Source organism: Mobula hypostoma, chromosome 9 (genome assembly GCF_963921235.1).
Source record: "Mobula hypostoma chromosome 9, sMobHyp1.1, whole genome shotgun sequence".
Lineage (NCBI taxonomy): Eukaryota > Metazoa > Chordata > Chondrichthyes > Myliobatiformes > Myliobatidae > Mobula > Mobula hypostoma.
In genome coordinates, this window is record NC_086105.1 from 110,874,567 (window position 1) to 110,892,794 (window position 18,228).

General features: G+C 37.5%; 1 protein-coding gene across 6 annotated transcripts in view; it reads right to left on the minus strand.

Annotated features, from left to right (window-relative positions):
* Nucleotides 1-18,228, minus strand: part of zgc:112980 (uncharacterized protein LOC503706 homolog) — a 111,602-nt gene that overhangs the window by 13,955 nt on the left and 79,419 nt on the right. For all 6 annotated transcript variants that reach the window (XM_063058893.1, XM_063058895.1, XM_063058898.1 and 3 more), the window contains 9 exons: nt 15,721-15,846; nt 14,044-14,109; nt 11,635-11,757; nt 11,330-11,485; nt 10,293-10,346; nt 9,928-10,145; nt 5,249-5,328; nt 4,264-4,356; nt 1,363-1,443 (listed from right to left, as the gene is read on the minus strand). In XM_063058893.1, the coding sequence (XP_062914963.1) occupies nt 1,363-1,443; nt 4,264-4,356; nt 5,249-5,328; nt 9,928-10,145; nt 10,293-10,346; nt 11,330-11,485; nt 11,635-11,757; nt 14,044-14,109; nt 15,721-15,846 (997 nt within the window). The remainder of the gene's footprint in view (nt 1-1,362; nt 1,444-4,263; nt 4,357-5,248; nt 5,329-9,927; nt 10,146-10,292; nt 10,347-11,329; nt 11,486-11,634; nt 11,758-14,043; nt 14,110-15,720; nt 15,847-18,228) is intronic.

Here is an 18,228-nt window from a genome sequence, read left to right on the forward strand (position 1 = left end):
CAGGGATCACTCCCTACACGACTCTCTTGTCCACTCTTCCCACCCCATTGATTTCCCTCGGCACTTATCCTTGCAAGCAGGGTGTGCCACACCTGCCCCTACACCTCCTCCCTCAGTACCTTTCAGGGCCCCACACAGTCCTTCCAGGTGAGGTGACACTTCACCCACGAGTTTGTTAGGGTCATCTACTTTATCTGGTGCTTCCAGTGTGGCCTCCCGTACATCAGTGAGACCTGATGTAGACTAAGAGACACTTCATTGAGCACCTATGCTCTGTTCGCCAGAAAAAGTGAATCTCCCAGTGGTCATCCATTTCAATTCTACCCATTCCCATTCCGACAGATCACTCCATGGCCTCCTCTACTGCCACAATAAGGCCACACTCAGTTCGGAGGAGCTACGCCTTGTATTCAGACTGGGTAGCCTCCAACCTGATGGCACAAACATTGATTTCACCACTCCCATTCCCGTCTTCCTCTCTCATCTCATCTCCTTACCTGCCCATCACCTCCCTCCGGTGCTTCTTCCTCCTTCCCTTTCTTCTGTGGACTTCTGTCCACTCCTATCAGACCCCCCTTCTCTAGCCCTTATCTTTTCCACCAATCAACTTCCCAGCTCTTTACTTCACCCCTCCCCCTCTGTTGGTCTCATCTATCACCTGCCACCTTGCATCTCCTCCCCTTCCCCACCTTCTATTTCTGACTTCTTCCACCTTTCTTTCCAGCACTGATGAAGGGTCTCAAAACATCAACTGCTTACTGTTCACCCCTTTCCATAGATGATGCCTGCCCTGATGAGTTCCTCCAGCATTTTGAGTGTGTTGCTTTGATTTCCAGCATCTGCAGAATTCCTATGTCTGTAACACTCTGATCAGAATATTTGGAAATGCCGATTGCTTGGAATCTGGCTCACCAGGTCTGGTTCCTGCACTCCCTTTCCCACACACACCTGTTTCCTGCACTCCCTTGAAATATGCTAGGTTCAGTGGAAATTTCATTAACTGTGTAACATCTTTTCAAAACAAGAGCAAATTAGAAATGTGCAGTATTAATAGGACTAACATCCAATAGACATGCAAATCTAATGAGTCCTGATGAAGGGTCTCAGCCTGAAACTTTGACCTTTTACTCTTTCCCATAAAAGCTGCCTGCTGAGTTCCTCCAACATTTTGTGCATGTTGCTTAAAAAATCTTTGCACAGTTTCTGCTTTCCACATATCTAGACTGAGCATTAACTAATGATCATTTTTGTTCCCCAAAGGATTCTAATTGCCAAGAATATTATTCTTTAATAAAATCACAGCATCCTAGATATCAGAATCTACTGTATTTAATCAGTAGGAAAAATTGCCATTTTACCTACCGCTGAGGAAAATGGTTTAGGCAAGCCCACTATTCCATTTTTCAGATCTTCAAGAACTGATGCAGCAAGAACAGCAATGTTCTGAGAAGAAATATTTTTACAAGATTAATTGTGAAAGGAAGTTTCTAAAGCACTTTGTTGAAACACAGCTTTACAGACACAATATGGTGGCAATTAACTCAAGATCTTAACGACAGCTTAATTTGACTGTTCCTCAGTGATAAATATGCTTATACTTTTGGCATCTAAGCAAACTGATGTACATAACACAGAAACAGATCCTTTTAACCCACTTTGTTCAAGCTCTGCAATACCTTTTTGCACTAATCTCATTTGCCCACATTAGGCGTGTATAGCTCTACTCTTTTCCTATTCCTGCACCTGTCCAATGCCTTTTAAATATTGTAACTACTTATATTAGCCTCTACCTCTTCTGGCAGCTCTTTCCAGATAACTGTCACTCTCTGTTCTTACCCCCTTACCCCCCCCCAGATTTTCTTTAAACATTTTCCCTCTCACCGTAAACCGTGCTCTATAGATTCGAGAGGACTAGAATATAAAAGCAAGAATGTAATGCTGAGACTTTATAAAGCACTGGTGAGGCCTCACTTGGGAGTACTGTGAGCAGTTTTCTGCCCCTTATCTTAGAAAGGATATGCTGAAACTGGAGACGGTTCTAAGGAAGTTCATGAAAATGATTCCAAGATTCAATGGTTTGTCATATGAAGAGCATTTGAGGCTCTGGGCCTGTTTTCACTAGAATTCAGAAGAATGTGAGGTGACTTTATTCAAACCTATCGAATGGTGAAAGGACTTGATAGAATGGAAGCAGAGAGGATGTTTCCTATGGAGGAGAGTCTAGGACCGGAAGACACAACCTCAGAATAAAGGGGCGTCCTTTTAGAACGGAGATGAGGAGGATTTTCTTTCGCCAGAGAGAAGTGAATCTGTGTAATTCTTTGTCACAGGCAATAGTAGAGGCCAAGTTTTATGTAATTTAAGGCAGAGGTTGATAGATTCTTGACTGGTCATAGCATGAAGGGATACGGGAGAAGTCAGGAGACTGGGGCTGAGAGGAAAATTGGAACAGCCATGATGACATGGCAGAGCAAACTCAAAGGGACAAATGGCCTAATTCTGCTTCTATATCTTATGGTCTTATTCCCTGCCCTGGGGAAAAAATGGCTATGTCCCTGACAATTTTGTAAATCTCTATGCAATCACCTCTCAGCCTCCTATGTTCCAGTGAGAATAAAGCTAGCCCATCCAGTCTTTCCTCATAACTACAGCTCTCAGGCCCAAGCAACATCGAGGTGAATATTTTCTTCACTCTTTCCACTGCTATCATGTTCTTTCTATGGTATGGTGACTACAGCTGTGCACAACACTCCAAGTGCAGCTCAACCATAGCTGCAACATTATGACTCAACATATCATGTTATGCTTCAACCTCTGAAGGCAAATATATTAAATATTTTTCACTACCCTATCCACCAGTGTCGTCAGATTCAGGCAGCGATGGATTTACACCAAGGTGTCTCTGTACACCAACACTTCCAATGTCTCTGCTATTTATATCCTCCCAGAAATTAACATCTCAAAATGCAATAGCTCAACTTTCAACTGATCAATGTCCCGCTGCAGCTTTTCATAATCTTCTTCACTATGACTCCACTAATTGTTGTGTTGCCTGCAAACTTACTAATCATATCGCCTACATTCTCCTCCAGTTCATTTGTATAGATTTACGAACAACAAAGGTCCCAGCACCGATCCCTGCAATCCATTTGTTATAGATTTCTAGTCAGAAAAATATCCATTCACCACTACCCACTGCCTCCCATCACCTAGGCAATCTTGAATCCAGATCATCAACATGCCTCACATCCCTTGTGCCCTAACCTTCCCGAGCAGCCTACTGTACATGTACTTAATTAGTTCATATAGACAACAATAGCTCTGCTACGTTCATCAATCTCCTTGGTTACCTCCTCAATCCGATTTGTTAGACACAATCTCTTTGCACAAAACTGAATCCTAATTAATCCCCGCCTTTCCAAGTGAACATAAATCCGGACGCTAAATATTTGAAATGATTTTGCATCGTCCTTTGAACTGGGTTACCCATCAAGTGGGAAAGCCTGAAATGACTCCAAATCAAGTTTTTCCTGTGGGGAGCTGTATTCTCCTATGTTAGAGTTGTGTCAGCCCATGTTAAACTTATGTATTGTTTACATAGCAAATAGCTCAGATGTTGGAAAAACTGCTTCGTACTGATATAATAGCTGACATTTGAATATGTAAAGTTGTCAGCACTCCTCAGCCCACAGTTTTGGTATAAACAGATGAATATGTATTATTTAACAATTCCAAATGAAAATTTTACATTAAATTGAATTTCATTTATAGTTAAGTAATGACATCAGGACATTCTTATTATAAGCAACAATGCAAAGTTCTTAAGTGCATAGTCTACCAAAGCAAAAAGAATACTTATGAACCCCTTTCATCCTTTGTTTATATCTCATTGCTTTTATATTGAATAAGTTGTGCTTTTTGATATTTCCACGTCAACCAATGTTAACAATATGTAACTAAAAAAAATCAAATGCTAACCAGGAAATATTTTCCTTTTGATGTTTATGATGATATTTTGTTGTGTGTATATTGGCTGCCATGTTTCCTTGCATGACAATGGTGAAAAAAATGAAAGATTCGCAATTATAAATTCACTCATAGGATATCTTAGGCATGTAACAATCACACATATCCTTCTGAACTTTAAACCATGTTTATAAAGTAGTTAATATAGTAGCAATTTGCACATGACAACTATTTCTAGGTAATCAGTGATTAAAACATTATCAATTTACTCTAGTTTTGTTACTGGGTGTACTTTACTTTCACAAATTCAGGTGGTGGCACTTGTGGCATGTCATTTTTCATTGTAAAATCATTGCAGTGAATTTGAATCAGTCTGCTCCAGCAATAAACCTGAAAGAACCACACAGACATAAATCATATATCATTAAACAGAACAGCTATAACATTTGTCAGTCTGTTAAAAGTTCAGACTCCAGATGCTGAAGTTTACTGATTATGTTTTGAGATATTCAGTATTGATGAAAATATTTTAATCTGCCAGAATAGAAAAAGTATCATTCCATCTCTAATACTTAGAAGCAATAATGAGATGGAAAAGATTCCTGAATTTGTGCACAAATTTAAGGTGAGAGCAAGAACATGTATTGAAACCATTCAGGGCAAGAACAATTGGAATAACAATGTAGCCTTATAGTTCCCTGTTCCAAAGTTATCTACTATGTGTGATTAAATAGAGAGACACTGAAGCCAGTTCAGCCTATCTAGTCGATGCAAATTCTCTCAGCATTCCCATTAGTCTCATTACCCAACTTATTTCTAGGCAAGAAATAGGTGCTCTGGCTGAGAAAGGAGATACAAAATACTTTCATTTCAACAGCAACTAATTAAAAATTCATTATACACATTGTTACCTATTCCAGTACATCAGTATTTCTGATTTTACAGTCATACTGTGCTTACAATAACTATAAGAAATGGGGATTCTACCCTCTTCCAGAAAAACCATTTTATGCCAAACTGCAAAAAAAAATCTCTGCCTTTACTTTTTTTGGCAAAGGCAGTGGCTATGTATTTGAATATCCATCCTTTTATGCGTCATCAGTACCAAAACATGACAGATTGTTCTCATAATGACTGACGCACAATACTGCTCTAACACTATAGTATTAATCATTGTGATGCAATTACTACGGTTTAAAGTAATACTAGGCAGCTGATAAATGTGAAGTCAATAGATGATTAAAATGCTGTTCAAGATGTGTAATGGTTTCATAATACTTACATCTCTGTAGAGAACTTCATTGACAAATAATATCCTGAGTGAACATTTTAGCAGTAAACAAGTCTTTATCAAATTACCACCTATAAGCAGAAGAGGTAAAAATGAGATCTCAAAACTGTGAACCAAGCAACTCAAGACAAATTCAACTATGTAATTATGACTTTAGGCAAATCAAACCTGTAAAATTGCTGCTAGTTTTTTTATTTTATCTGATATTAACCTTTGAAAGGAAAGAATGCAAGAAATTTAAAAACCACACTTCAAGGTGGAAAATAATCAAGGTGCTCTTAAGAGCCATAATCATAAAAAGGGATGAAGAATAAGTAATTATGGTGCTGTAAAATTCAGACCATTTATCTTCTGTTCATTGCTATAAAAACATCGTCATTGGAAATCATTTAACATAACAAAAGGCTTGCTTATTGACAGACCTGATTTCAAGTCAAATCAAGCTACAGCTGTGTAATTAATCTTTAAACTACCAAACTATTTTCTAAACAACTCAAAGGGAATTTTAAAATATGGAATAAGGAAGCAACTTGTTTGTTTTGTTCCTTAAGGGTAGTCTAAGCTCTAATGACTTCAAATTTATCAATTACATGCCAAGCAGAATATTATGTACAAAGAAAAACAAAACAGAAATAAGTTTGGTGTCATACTTATTTCTAAATAAGTGCTGGTGTTGAAGTAACAATATAAAAAGATTATATAAAAGTTTCAGGATCTTCCAAATACATTAGATCAGAGAGTTCCTTTGGTGATAGTAAGGTGGCCTGGATCTGATGGTGTAAAGAGATTGGTGCTAAATGAACACACACTTCCATCAATCCATCTAGCATGAACTTTGGGGGAAAAAAACCTGGATAATGTTTCCCCAGTGAAAATTTGGACATATTTTTTGTCATTAAAATGGAGCACTGTGTGTCTGGTCACATCTAGACTCAATCACAAAACCAAAAAGAAAACTGATAGATTAATTCATGTGCTCAAACTTGCTCAATTGTCATATACAAATCTAACAAAAGTGCTGAACATTATAATAACCTTTAAATAACACTTTCAAAACTGAGAACTTAAAAACATAAATATAAAAAAATTAACATGGTTTAAAAGATAATTAAATTATCTCCAAAATTTTAATGAAGCCTATATCATTGAAAATCCTTTCTAAATTAGCAAACTGCTACCGGTTTATTAATTTTTTTTTCCTTTTATTAAAATCAATCTCAATTGGCAATCACTCCCTGGACCTCCTCAGACTGTGTGGGACATTAAGGTGACCACTCTCCATAAAAACTGAACAATTAGTCAAGTTTTCACTCTCGTTAAACTCCTGGTAGGGTTCAAAGCTAAATGCAGCCTGCAATTCTCAAAATCAGAATCAGAATCAGAATTTTTGACTTCTGGGATGCCATTACGAAGGTGACTCATGCCAGCATCTCCGATGGAAATCACCAAATATTCCCGTTCAGACTGCTACACCTGAAACCCACAGCTATAGCCATGGATGATACAGTAAATAATATCTCTTTAAGGTGATTTTAAAAATGTATCATTACTTAAAGTTGATGAATCTCGGGTGGACTCTGGTCACTGTTGTGGTTCTCCTTTAAGACAGCAGAAGAGAGAGAGGATGTTGCACTAGTTTAGAAGTTTGTTTAAGGAGATGTGGCTTCCAAATCACATTACCAACTATTCTGCTGGCAAATGTAGTCTCTGGTAAATAAAATCCAAGATTTCAGAGCAAGATTGCTGTACCAGAGGGACATGGGGACCTGTTGTTTTTTTTTGTTTGCGGATACTTGGATATCTCCCGCCACTCCAGACGCAGTGATACACCTTGCTAGCTTCACAATTCATTGCCAAAATAGGACTGCTGAGACTTTCAACGGTAGAGGAGGTGGAGTATGCTTTATGTTCAATTCCTTGTGGTGTACAAACATGGTGGTGCTGTCCCAGTCCTGCTGACCTGACATGGAACATCTCATAATCAAGTGTCATCCATTTTACCTACCGTAGGGATTTTCAGCCATTATTTTGGTAGTGGTGTACATTCCACCTCAGGCCAATGTCAAACAGATTCTAGACAAACTAAGCGTCATAATCAACAGGCATGAAACAGCGAACTCTGATGCCTTCCCATCATTTTGGGGGATTTTAACCAGGACAACTTGAAAAAGTCCTTAAACAACTATTACCAACACATCACTTGTGAAACCAGATGGGTCAACACACAGGATCACTTATTCTACCATCATTTTACCATGCCATCCCATAGCCATATTGAAAGTCTGATCACTTGACTGTAATTCTATTCTGACTATAGGCAGAAGCACCAGTACTGAGGAGCAAGGATATCGACAAGGAAGGCACAGGAGCACTGCTTTGAGTCGATGGACTGGACAGTACTCAGGGATTCATCCTTGAATCTGAATGAGTACATCATTGTTGTCACTGACTTCATTAAAACCTGTGTGCATGAGTGTGTGCCTACCAGAACATACTGTACATACCTGAATCAAAAGCCGTGGATAAACCAGGAGTTTCGTTGTCTGCTGAGGGCTAGATCTGTGGCATTCAAGTCTGGTGATCCAGGACTAGCCAAGAAGGCCAAGTACAAATTATGGAGGGCTATCTCAAGAACAAAGGAGCAATTCCGAACAAAATTAGAGGCGGAATCAGATACACACCAGCTCTGGCAGGATTTGCAGGCCATTACTTCCCACAAAGCGAAACTTAACTTCATGAATAGCCGTGAAGCTTCACTCCCAAATGAACTCAACGCCTTTTATGCATGCCTTGAAAGGAAGAATAAAACCTTCAGCATCCAGTGACCCCATGATCTCTCGGAGGCTGATGTCAGACTGTCTTTCAAGAGGGTGAACCCTCGCAAGGTGTGTTCAGACATTCTGAATCTCTCATTCCTACAGTCAGAACTTCTCACCTGCTTCAAAAGGGCCACAATCATACCAGTCCCCAAGAAGAGCAGGCTGAGCTGCCTTAAAGACCATTATCCAGTAGCACTCACATCTACAGTGATGAAGGGCTTTTAGAAGTAGGTTATGGCTAGAATCAACTCCTGTCTCAGCAAGGTCTCAGACGCATGGCAATTTGCCTGTCACTGCAATAGGTCTAAAGCAGATCCAATCTCACTGGCTCTTTATGTGGCCTTGGATCACCTGGACAACACTAATACTTATGTCAGGCTGCTGTTTATTGATTGCAGCTCAGCGTTTAACACAATCATTCCAAAAAATCTGACCAAGAAGTTCCAAAACCTGCAACTGGGTCCTTGACTTCCTCACCTTAAGATCAGTCAGTGTGGATCAGAATTAACACCTCCACTTGGCTGATAATCAACGTTGGTGCACCTCAAGCACGTGTACTTAGCCCACTGCATTCTCTCTACACCCATAACTGTGTGGCTAGGCACAGCTCAAATGCCATCTATAAATTTGCTATTGTTAGCAGAGTTTCAGATAGTGATGAGAAGGCGTACAGGAGCGAGATACATCAGTTAGTTGAGTGGTGTCACAGCAACAACCTTGCACTCAACACCAGTAAGACCAAAGAACTAATTGAGGACTTCAGAAAGAGTAAGATGAGAGAACATACACAAGACCTCAGAGAGATCAGAAGTGGAAAAAGTAAGCAATTTCAAGATCCTGGGTGTCAACATCTCTGAGGATCTATCCTGGGTCCAAAATATCAATACAGTTACAAAGACTATATTTCATTGAGAAGAATTAGTATGTCACTCACACATTTCTAGACGTACCACTGAGGGTATTCTAATTGGCCGCATCACCGTCTGATATGGGGGGCAGGGGCACCACACAGGATTGAAATAAGCCGCAGAAAGTTGTGAATTCAGTCTGCTCCGTCATGGGCACTAGCCTCCCCGGCATCAAGGACACCTTCAAAAGGCAATGCCTCAAAAAGGCAGCATCCACCATTAAGGACCCCATCAAACAAAACACACCCGCTTTTCATTGCTACCATCAAGGAGGAAGTAGAGCAGCCCGAAGGCACACAACTCAACCATTCAGGAACAGCTTCTACCCCTCTGCCATCGGAACACTGTAATTCACAGATTTTATTATGTATTACAATGTACTGCTACCACATTAACAACAAATTTCACAACATATGCTGGTGATATTGGTTTGATTCTGGTAATGTAAAGATCTACACATTCCTTGATTAATAAGCACACTCCATGTGTGAAATCAAATCAGTGTAAAAAAGATTAAATACTAACTTTGCTTATCTCATGGTAAAAGGTGAGCAAAGTTAAATATGTTCATTTCAGATTTGGAGGTGTTATTATATGGTATCAGAACTTTGAGGAGAGGGTGACACTCAACAAACAGAAAACAAAAATTGTCGCCATTCCTGCACCAATTCATGGAGCTTACTGGAAAAGTTTGCAGGTAGGATATTACACAAAACTGACCCATGTACTAATGGTGAGCCAATTGCCTACATCTGTACTGAAGAGTGACTAGAATTCTCAAAACTATATACTACAATTTTTGGTAGAGGAAAAAGGGGAAAATGTGATAATGGGAGGCCTACTGGAATAAAACTTAATAAAAACACATATAAAGCACTAAAAATAGAGCAAATGAATTATGCAGAAGCACATTGCTTTACTGTATTAGAAACCAGAAACTGACCTTCAACAAGTACCCATTGTCGTTCTTCTGAAAGTTCACAACCAGCAGGAACAGTTCCAGTCCTGAGAATTTTTAAGTATATCTTGTACTGGAAAGGTGTTAAACGGCAGGCTATGCAGCATGAAAGACTGGTATTTAGATGAAATGATTGTGCAGCTGAATTAAAATCTCCATACTTGCAAAAGTAGAATGGAACTTTATCTTGTAGAGCTCGCAGCCTAATTAAAAAGAGGAACAATCAGTTCAACACTTGCACTCTGTTAAGATCCTTTAAATGACACCATAACCAGTGATGTATATTGTGGAAAGCTGTTTAACAATTAAAAAACTATTAACATGCTGAATGAGAAAATGTGTATACTAACTTTATGGTATCATTGCATTTTATCACTCGTAGGTATCGGACCAACTCTCTGTACCTGAAAAATATTTAAACTAGTTAGGTCTCAGTTTATACAAAGTATATGAAACCATGGAGATAAATCGCTATGAAATCTTCAGTAACATGGCAAGTTTAGAAGATGGCTGATATTATCCAACATATTATGAAGCAACTAACTATGCTGTTGCATAATTAATAATGTTACTCATCTTTTTCAGAAAAATATAAATTGCTCACTTGCTGATTGAATTGATATGTAATGGTTGAAACCTGTTACATAAAAGCTCTTCGCCTCTTCATCCTATTCATATCTCTTCATGCCATTCATCCATTAAAGGTCTTTTTAAACAAACTTTTAAAAACAGTTCAACTAAATATAACTAATTGGGAATAAATAATACAAGTTTTAAAATGTCCTTTCCCACCTATCAAATTATTAGGACTTTCCCAGGTTGTCAGGATCCACTGCCCTAAGTTTTTCCACCGCGTGACCCACTGCACTTTGTTTGGTATTGTTGAGGAAAATGGGTAGAGGAAGGGATAATAAATTTACCTGAAATACCTAAGTTGATACAACTGAACAAGAAAGAAAATATGCAATAAAGAAACTGAAACCACTTGCTTGCAACTAATTTCATAAAATCAGGATCAGCGATTCCATTCAGATTACTTAAATCATCTGCCTATACCATAGCTAGGGTAAAGCTGAGAGTTCAGGTGTGAACTTTTCAGTTCAGGACACTGGACTTGGTACAGAAGTGAGGCAACACCTGACTTCCACCTACACTCCCACATTTCTACTTATCATGTACAGTTGATGTTAGAGGTGAGTACCCACATTCTACAACTGGCTATTCTCGATGAATACAATCAGGCACTACATATTTTATAAATTATTTACAAGTGGAATGCAAAAGATATAATACTTGTAAAGATTAAATTGAAAACCCATCGGTTACAAGAGATCACACACATTGCAATTGAGTGTTGTCACCTGGAACTTAACTGAAAGAAACCTACTCTTCTCTTGCTTCCATCCTTTCCACGCGCGCAAGCACAACGGGGAAGTCTTCCCATAATGTTTCTTTTTTCCCTTTCTTTTGTCGTTGCCCAGTGATATTTTGACCTCTGAGAATAGAAGTCAGGAATGGATCCTCCCATGACAGCACATTGAGACTTTAAAAATATTAATGGAAGACAAATGCTAGATTATTTTCATATCATCCTTCTAAATCAGAAAGCAGCGTATAGAACCTACATCAATAAAGAAAATTATCATAAAATATATAACATTAATGTTCCAGATATGTAATAGAAGCACTTACCAATTAGTAAAGATATAGCAATAAGAAGGAAGTGGAAGCGCTTTATAGAAGGTTTTCAACTTGTTAAATAAATAAGGAGGGAAATCACTCAATACAAGCATTCTCTGCAGCTCACTGGTGATTCTGTAAAACAAAAATAAAATGCTCAGCAATGTGCATCATCATAATGCTGTTTAACACTGATAAACAAGTACAACCTTGGGATCATCTGACCAGTTGCATTCAGATTTCTCACAGAAAGTTTCAAATGTACTTTTCTTCCCTCAATAGCCTGATCCCAATCCCCGGGCTCATATACTAGATTTTGTTTTACACTTGCTTTTGTAAATAGAAACGTATGCATGCTTCATGTGCATATATGAGGGAGGAAAAAGCAGAGAATCTAGTATAGAGCAGGAAATACAACATTTAATAACAGGTCTTCAAAATGATGAGAAGTTCTGAAAAGGAGAAATAAAGCATTAATATCTCTTGACAGGTAGCTGATAGCGAACCAGTAACATATTTGTAACATAAACAGGAGCCCAGAAAACTAAATCAGTTTTTACTGTGTATTCTTATGATTTAGCATTAATTTCCAAATTATGATTCAAAAGGTAACTTTAATTTCTCTGTGAACAAAAGGGGAGTGGAACCAAATAGACAGCATTTTAAAAGAATTAGCGATGACCTGAATAGCTGCCTCTAACAGCTGCCACAAAATTCAAACAGCTAGAAATAACAGACCACCCTCCCCATCTACTGACCTCAAAATAAAAGTACACAAGCATAAAATGGGGACGTTTTGTAATCTCACAAGTGTAAAGATGTTTCTGTTCTTATGATTTTTAAAAATTCAATCTTTTAATTATGACTCATCATACACCCTTTTTTAATTTGAACAGTTTTCTAAACTGGAAGCAAATCATATCAAATCCCCACATTTGATACGTGTCTGTGCTGTAACTTGTCATGGCCTAGGTGATTCAGTAATTTCAGTGCCAAATGGGAACCAATAAATAATGAGCTCAACTCTGAAATCCAACTGATATCCAGAAAAGGGTGCTTAGAAGTAGATTTGTATGGATTTTACATGAAGAACAGATTCCATTATGATTGCCCTCAAACACTTTAGCTGCATTAACTATCTAAAGAACCTAAAAAATAAGAGGCTTCAAACAACCACATCTGGAATTATACCCCAAAAAGAAAGAAATAAACTCTATGAAGAACAAAGGTGAAACAAGCAAATAGTAAAAGAACTTAAAATAGACTACAAGCAAGATTCAATTGGCCTAATAAAATAATATGAGCCGTTAGACATCATGATGACTTGAAAGTCTTTTGCTATGTTTTATTGAAGGAGATAATAACCATTAAAAGCACAAAACTTCTACATATTTGCAATTATTCCTTGCTAAGGTTGCACAAAAAAAATTTACTGGAATTTAAATGAATAAATGCCAAAAAAAAGTCAGCCACTATATAAAATATAAATTAACACTCCAAATGTATTCATCAACTGTGGGATTGAGTTCAAGAACCGTAAGGTAATGTTACAGCTATGGTCAGACCCACTTGGAGTACTGTGTTCAGTTCTGGTCATCTCAGGACAGGAAGGATGTGGATATTACAGAAAGAGTGTAGGAGAAATTTACAAGGATGTTGTCTGGATTGTGGAGCATGCCTTATGAGAATAGGTTGAGTGAACTTGGTCTTTTCTCCATGGAGTGATGGAGGATGAGAGGTGACCTGATAGAGGTGTATAAGATGATGAGAGGTATTGATCGTGTGGATAACCAGAGGCTTTTTCCCAGGGTGGAAATGGCTAACATTACGAGGGGGCATAGTTTTAAGGTGCTTAAAGTAAGTATAGAGGGGATATCAGGGGTAACTTTTTCAGACAGAAAGTGGTGGGTGCGTGAATGCACTGCTGGCGACGGTGGTGGAAGTGAATACAATATGGCCTTTTAAGAGAATCTTAGGTAGGTACATGGAGCTTAGAAAAATAGAGGGCTATGTGGTAGGGTAATTCTAGGTAGTTTCTAAAATAAATCGGCACAACACTATGGGGCGAAGGGCCTGTAATGTGCTGCAGATTTCTATGTTCTATGTTCTACATACCGGAAACCTGAAAACTGAAAATATTGGGAACACTCATCTGTGGAAAGACAAACTTAATATTTCAGGTTGAATACCTTCCACCTTTTGAAGGGTCTGACATGCTGAATATTTCCAGAATTTTCGGTTTGTTTCACGTCATAAAAGTGTATGCGAAATCAACAATTTGTAAGAACAAAACCTTTCACTGTGCATTGGTACATATGACAATAAGAAATCAATTACCAGAGGCTGATAAACCTGAATTATTATAGAACACTACAAGGAAATGTAACATAAAAACAAACGTAAACACTGTACAGATCTTACCTGTGCATAAATATTGGTACAGCCTGGCTAGGAGTCGCGGTTTGATCACTTTTATTGAAAACTTCCCTATTAAAATAAAATTGATGAATTGGGCAACTGGAAAATTAAACTCTATTCTAGATACATTTATATAGATATAATTTGAATGTTTTTTTTTGCGGGAATTGGAGCTCATAACCAATGATAGTGCTATATAGGCAAAATAAAATGGGAAATTGGTCAAGTAGCATTAGAAAAGATCCACTATCCAGTGCAGAGTAGAATAAGTAACTAAAATGATGTCAGTAGCTTGATGACATATGTATTTACATATTAATATCATACAGCAATTTTTGATGTGAAGTTAGCAATTCTCAACACATATTCTGTACATACTGGAATTCAAATTTCAAAGTAAATTTTATTATCCAAGTACATATATGTCACCATTTTCTTGTGGGAATACTCAACAATTCTGTAGAATAGCAACTAAAAACAGGGTCAATGAAAGTTCAACCAGAATGCAGTAGACAACAAACTGTGCAAATGCAAATACAAATAAATAGCAATAAATATGAAAGCATGAGACAAAATGTCCTTGAAAGTGAGTTCATTGGTTGTGGGAACATTTCAATAATGGAATAATTGAAGTTGAATATAGTTATCCCCTTTTGTTCAAGAGCCTGATGGTTGAGAGGTAGTAGTTGCTCTGAACCTGAGGCCCTTCTATCTCCTTTCTGTGTGGAAGGGATTCCAGATGATGGATGCTGCTTTCCTATAACAGCGTTTCATGTAGATCTGCTCAGCGGTTGGGAGGGCTTTACCCATAACGCACTGGGCCAAATCCAATACTTTTTGGAAGATTTTCTCTTCAAAGGCATTGGTGTTTCCATACCAGGCTGCAATGCAACCAGTCAATACACTCTCTACTACACTTCAATGGAAGTTTGTCAAAATTTTAGATCTCAATTCAAGTTGTAGAATCGTAGATTGAAAATCATATCAATAGTTATGGTAAACTCCTCAATTTTGAATTATTAGTTAGATTCAGAATTAGGAATTTCTGGAGGTTGTATATTGCTTGATTCATCACTTTATATTTGTTTTATTTCCCAAAAGAAAAAAACAATACTGAATTCTCAACTTTAAACAGAAGAAATAAACCTAGATTATTTATTTATTCCTATGTGTAACAGAGCAGATTTTAATAAAGTAGCTGAAAAGTTCAGTATGTTTATCCATGTGTAGTGATCAGATGGAGACACCCAGGAAGTCCCAGATTCTTTTTTGCATCAACCAGGCATTAGTAGGAATAATATGACTGTTAGAAGAGAACAAAAAAGAATTGCTACCTAGCAAGTGCCTGTAACTGTTGCAGAAGTAGGACAGGAGTGGCTATTAGGGTACTTACGTTGAAATAACAAATTATTATCTATCTACTAAATGGTCTCAATAGTAGGTAATTAGTACTTGTATAGGTCACTGGGCAGCAAATGAAATCATACCCCAGATTTGGCATTGACAATTCCTGACACAGAAGTTTGCAAAACAAAACCTTTGTTTTCACCACTATGGAATAGCTGCACAGTAGAAGACAAAATTATGGAACAAATGGTCCACAAATCTTAGCAAGTGTATTTTATAAAGGTAGAGCAAGCTTATATTCTCAAATGTTTACAACCAAACAAAATACCCAACTGTGGATGTTGTTTATGAAGAAGAATTTCTTTTGCCACACCGATCATCATAATGGCAGCTGCTTTTGGCTTCTCCTTCTCTGCCTGCTTCAGAAAGTTGAGCACCATATTAAACACCGGTGTATAACTAAAAGAAAGGACTAATATTAGACAAAGGTAGTCAAATTGCACATAAAACAATATTCTGTCAGAAAATTTAAACAATGTATTTAAGACATCTAATAAACATTAATGCAGTGTACAGGGAAGAACTTAATTAAAAGAAAATTCAATCACGTCCACTTGAGATATAGCATTGCTACAAAAATAAAGAAAAAATGTATCCAACACAGAATCTTGGAAGATGCAACAATAGGTTGGCAAAATCCACAAGTAAACATGTTGAAGGTATATTTTAGAATAGCAACTAATCTTTCAGACATGTTCCATGTTGGAATCATCACATCTAAATTGGAAAAATGGAATTTACAAATACTTGGTAAGCACTAAACTCCAACTACAACTTTTCAACATCTTATGGGATAAAAAAAACTTAAGTTTCAGGAATAATGTAATGGAACCCTTCATTTTCATTCCATTATGTATGTATTTTAAGTGAACCTTGCACATGTCTTTATAGGCTGAGATAAATGCTACTTTGGCATAATAATTCTGACTTCTTTACTGCACAAGATCAGTTAAACACTGTTCACTCACTGAAACAAATAACTATTAAATTACTGGCAATAACATATTTGCACTTTAGCACATACTTCAGTTATCCAAGTGCATCCAAAGCACCAGTTTATAGCCTAGCAGTCTAACCAATATATTTTCAACGCTACATATATTTTGGCAATTGAATTAGTTAGGATAAGTTCAGCAGAATGTACATTCTGGTAAATTCAGTCTAATTAGACCAATTGACAATATGTAGTACTGAAAGAATATTGTTTAGACTGCTAGAATATGAAGTGTTGCTCTGTAAATGCTTGGACAATTGAAGCATATTAATTAGCCTTGCATTATTGTGTCAAGACTTTTTCTTAAGGAAAAAAAAATCTCTCCACCTCTAAAGGTATAATTACACAGTCTTAAGACTCCTTGGTTACACAACTTAATAATTCCTTAGAGCATCTGGTAACAGCATTCTCAACAATTATGCACAGATACCACCAGCGGAGGTCAGTGTTTTCCAACCAAAGTCACATAGCAATTCTAAGTTTTCCTCTTATTGGCAGCTCTTGAGCACATTGTAACATAATTGTAACAATTTATCATTAACTAGAGCAGCAGTTGAGATCAAACCTGGAAAATTCCTGGTCTCTAAGGATCATGATCTTCTGTAGCCAAAAAAAAAATCAAACTATCAATGGAAAATTTTAATCCAGGAAATAATTGAGATCCTATTGAAAGCAACATTAAAACATATCTATGGTGTATTAGGAGCTACCAAAATAAGTCGAATTCTGTCTTCATACCATATCAATGGCACTTTGGATTTCACATCTTGTATTTCATTTTCCATTCAACCACTGCAAGCAACATGAATCAATATTGTTGCAAAACATCAAGTATACAAATAGTCAATGTGGTGTACACATTCATATCTAAACATACACGTTTTTAAAAAATGTGTAACTAAATATAGGGGGAATATTGATATCATTCGGATATCTAGGTGAAAATGAAGAAGGGGATGATCACCTTGTTGAAATTGTACTATAGGCCCCTGCAAATAGTCAACAGTAATTAGAACACATAGAATCCAAGGAGAATTGGATAAACAATTGGTTTGATAAGAAGCAAAGAGAAATGGTGGAAGGCTGTTTCATGGATTGGCCAAACCAAGTGGCGAGTCTCAGGAGTCAGTGCTGGGCCCATTATCATTTGTGGTCCACATCAGCATGAGTTTGCAGATGACAATAAAAATATCAATCAGAGCATTTGAGTACAGAAGTTGGGATAAGTTAAGATTATTTTTTGGGGTTTGCACATATGGCAAATAACTTCAGCAACTGACCTCAGCCACCAGTCTTCAGATGGGAATAAGAACTGTGGATTACATCCAAAATGCAGCTCTGAACAATGGGCTCCCAAGAACCATGAACCACAGTTAGTTGGAAGACCAGCCCATGCCGATTACAATTCATTCAGATGTCTGTGGCGTTGGTGCGAAGAGGGAGGTGTGAAGTTTGTGTACAGATCCAAGAAAGCATTGTGGATGCATTGTAAATATGGAATTGTCCTCTGATCTTTAGCACATAAAATGTTGTGTAGTGTCGGGTCAGGCAGGCCTTTTAACTCCAAAAGGGGTCTCAATATGCTACCTGCTCTGTTTCATTTTGTCAAATAAAGAGTCTCTTTCATATCTACCAGTATTTCTCTTGACTTTGTTCACGCGACAACATAAGACACACTGGTGAGGCCTTATTTTGGGGTACTGCATTCAGTTTTGCTCCCTCTGCTACAGGGAAATGTGCTATTAAGTTTGAAAGAGTGCAGAAAAATACTTGCCAGCACTTGAAGG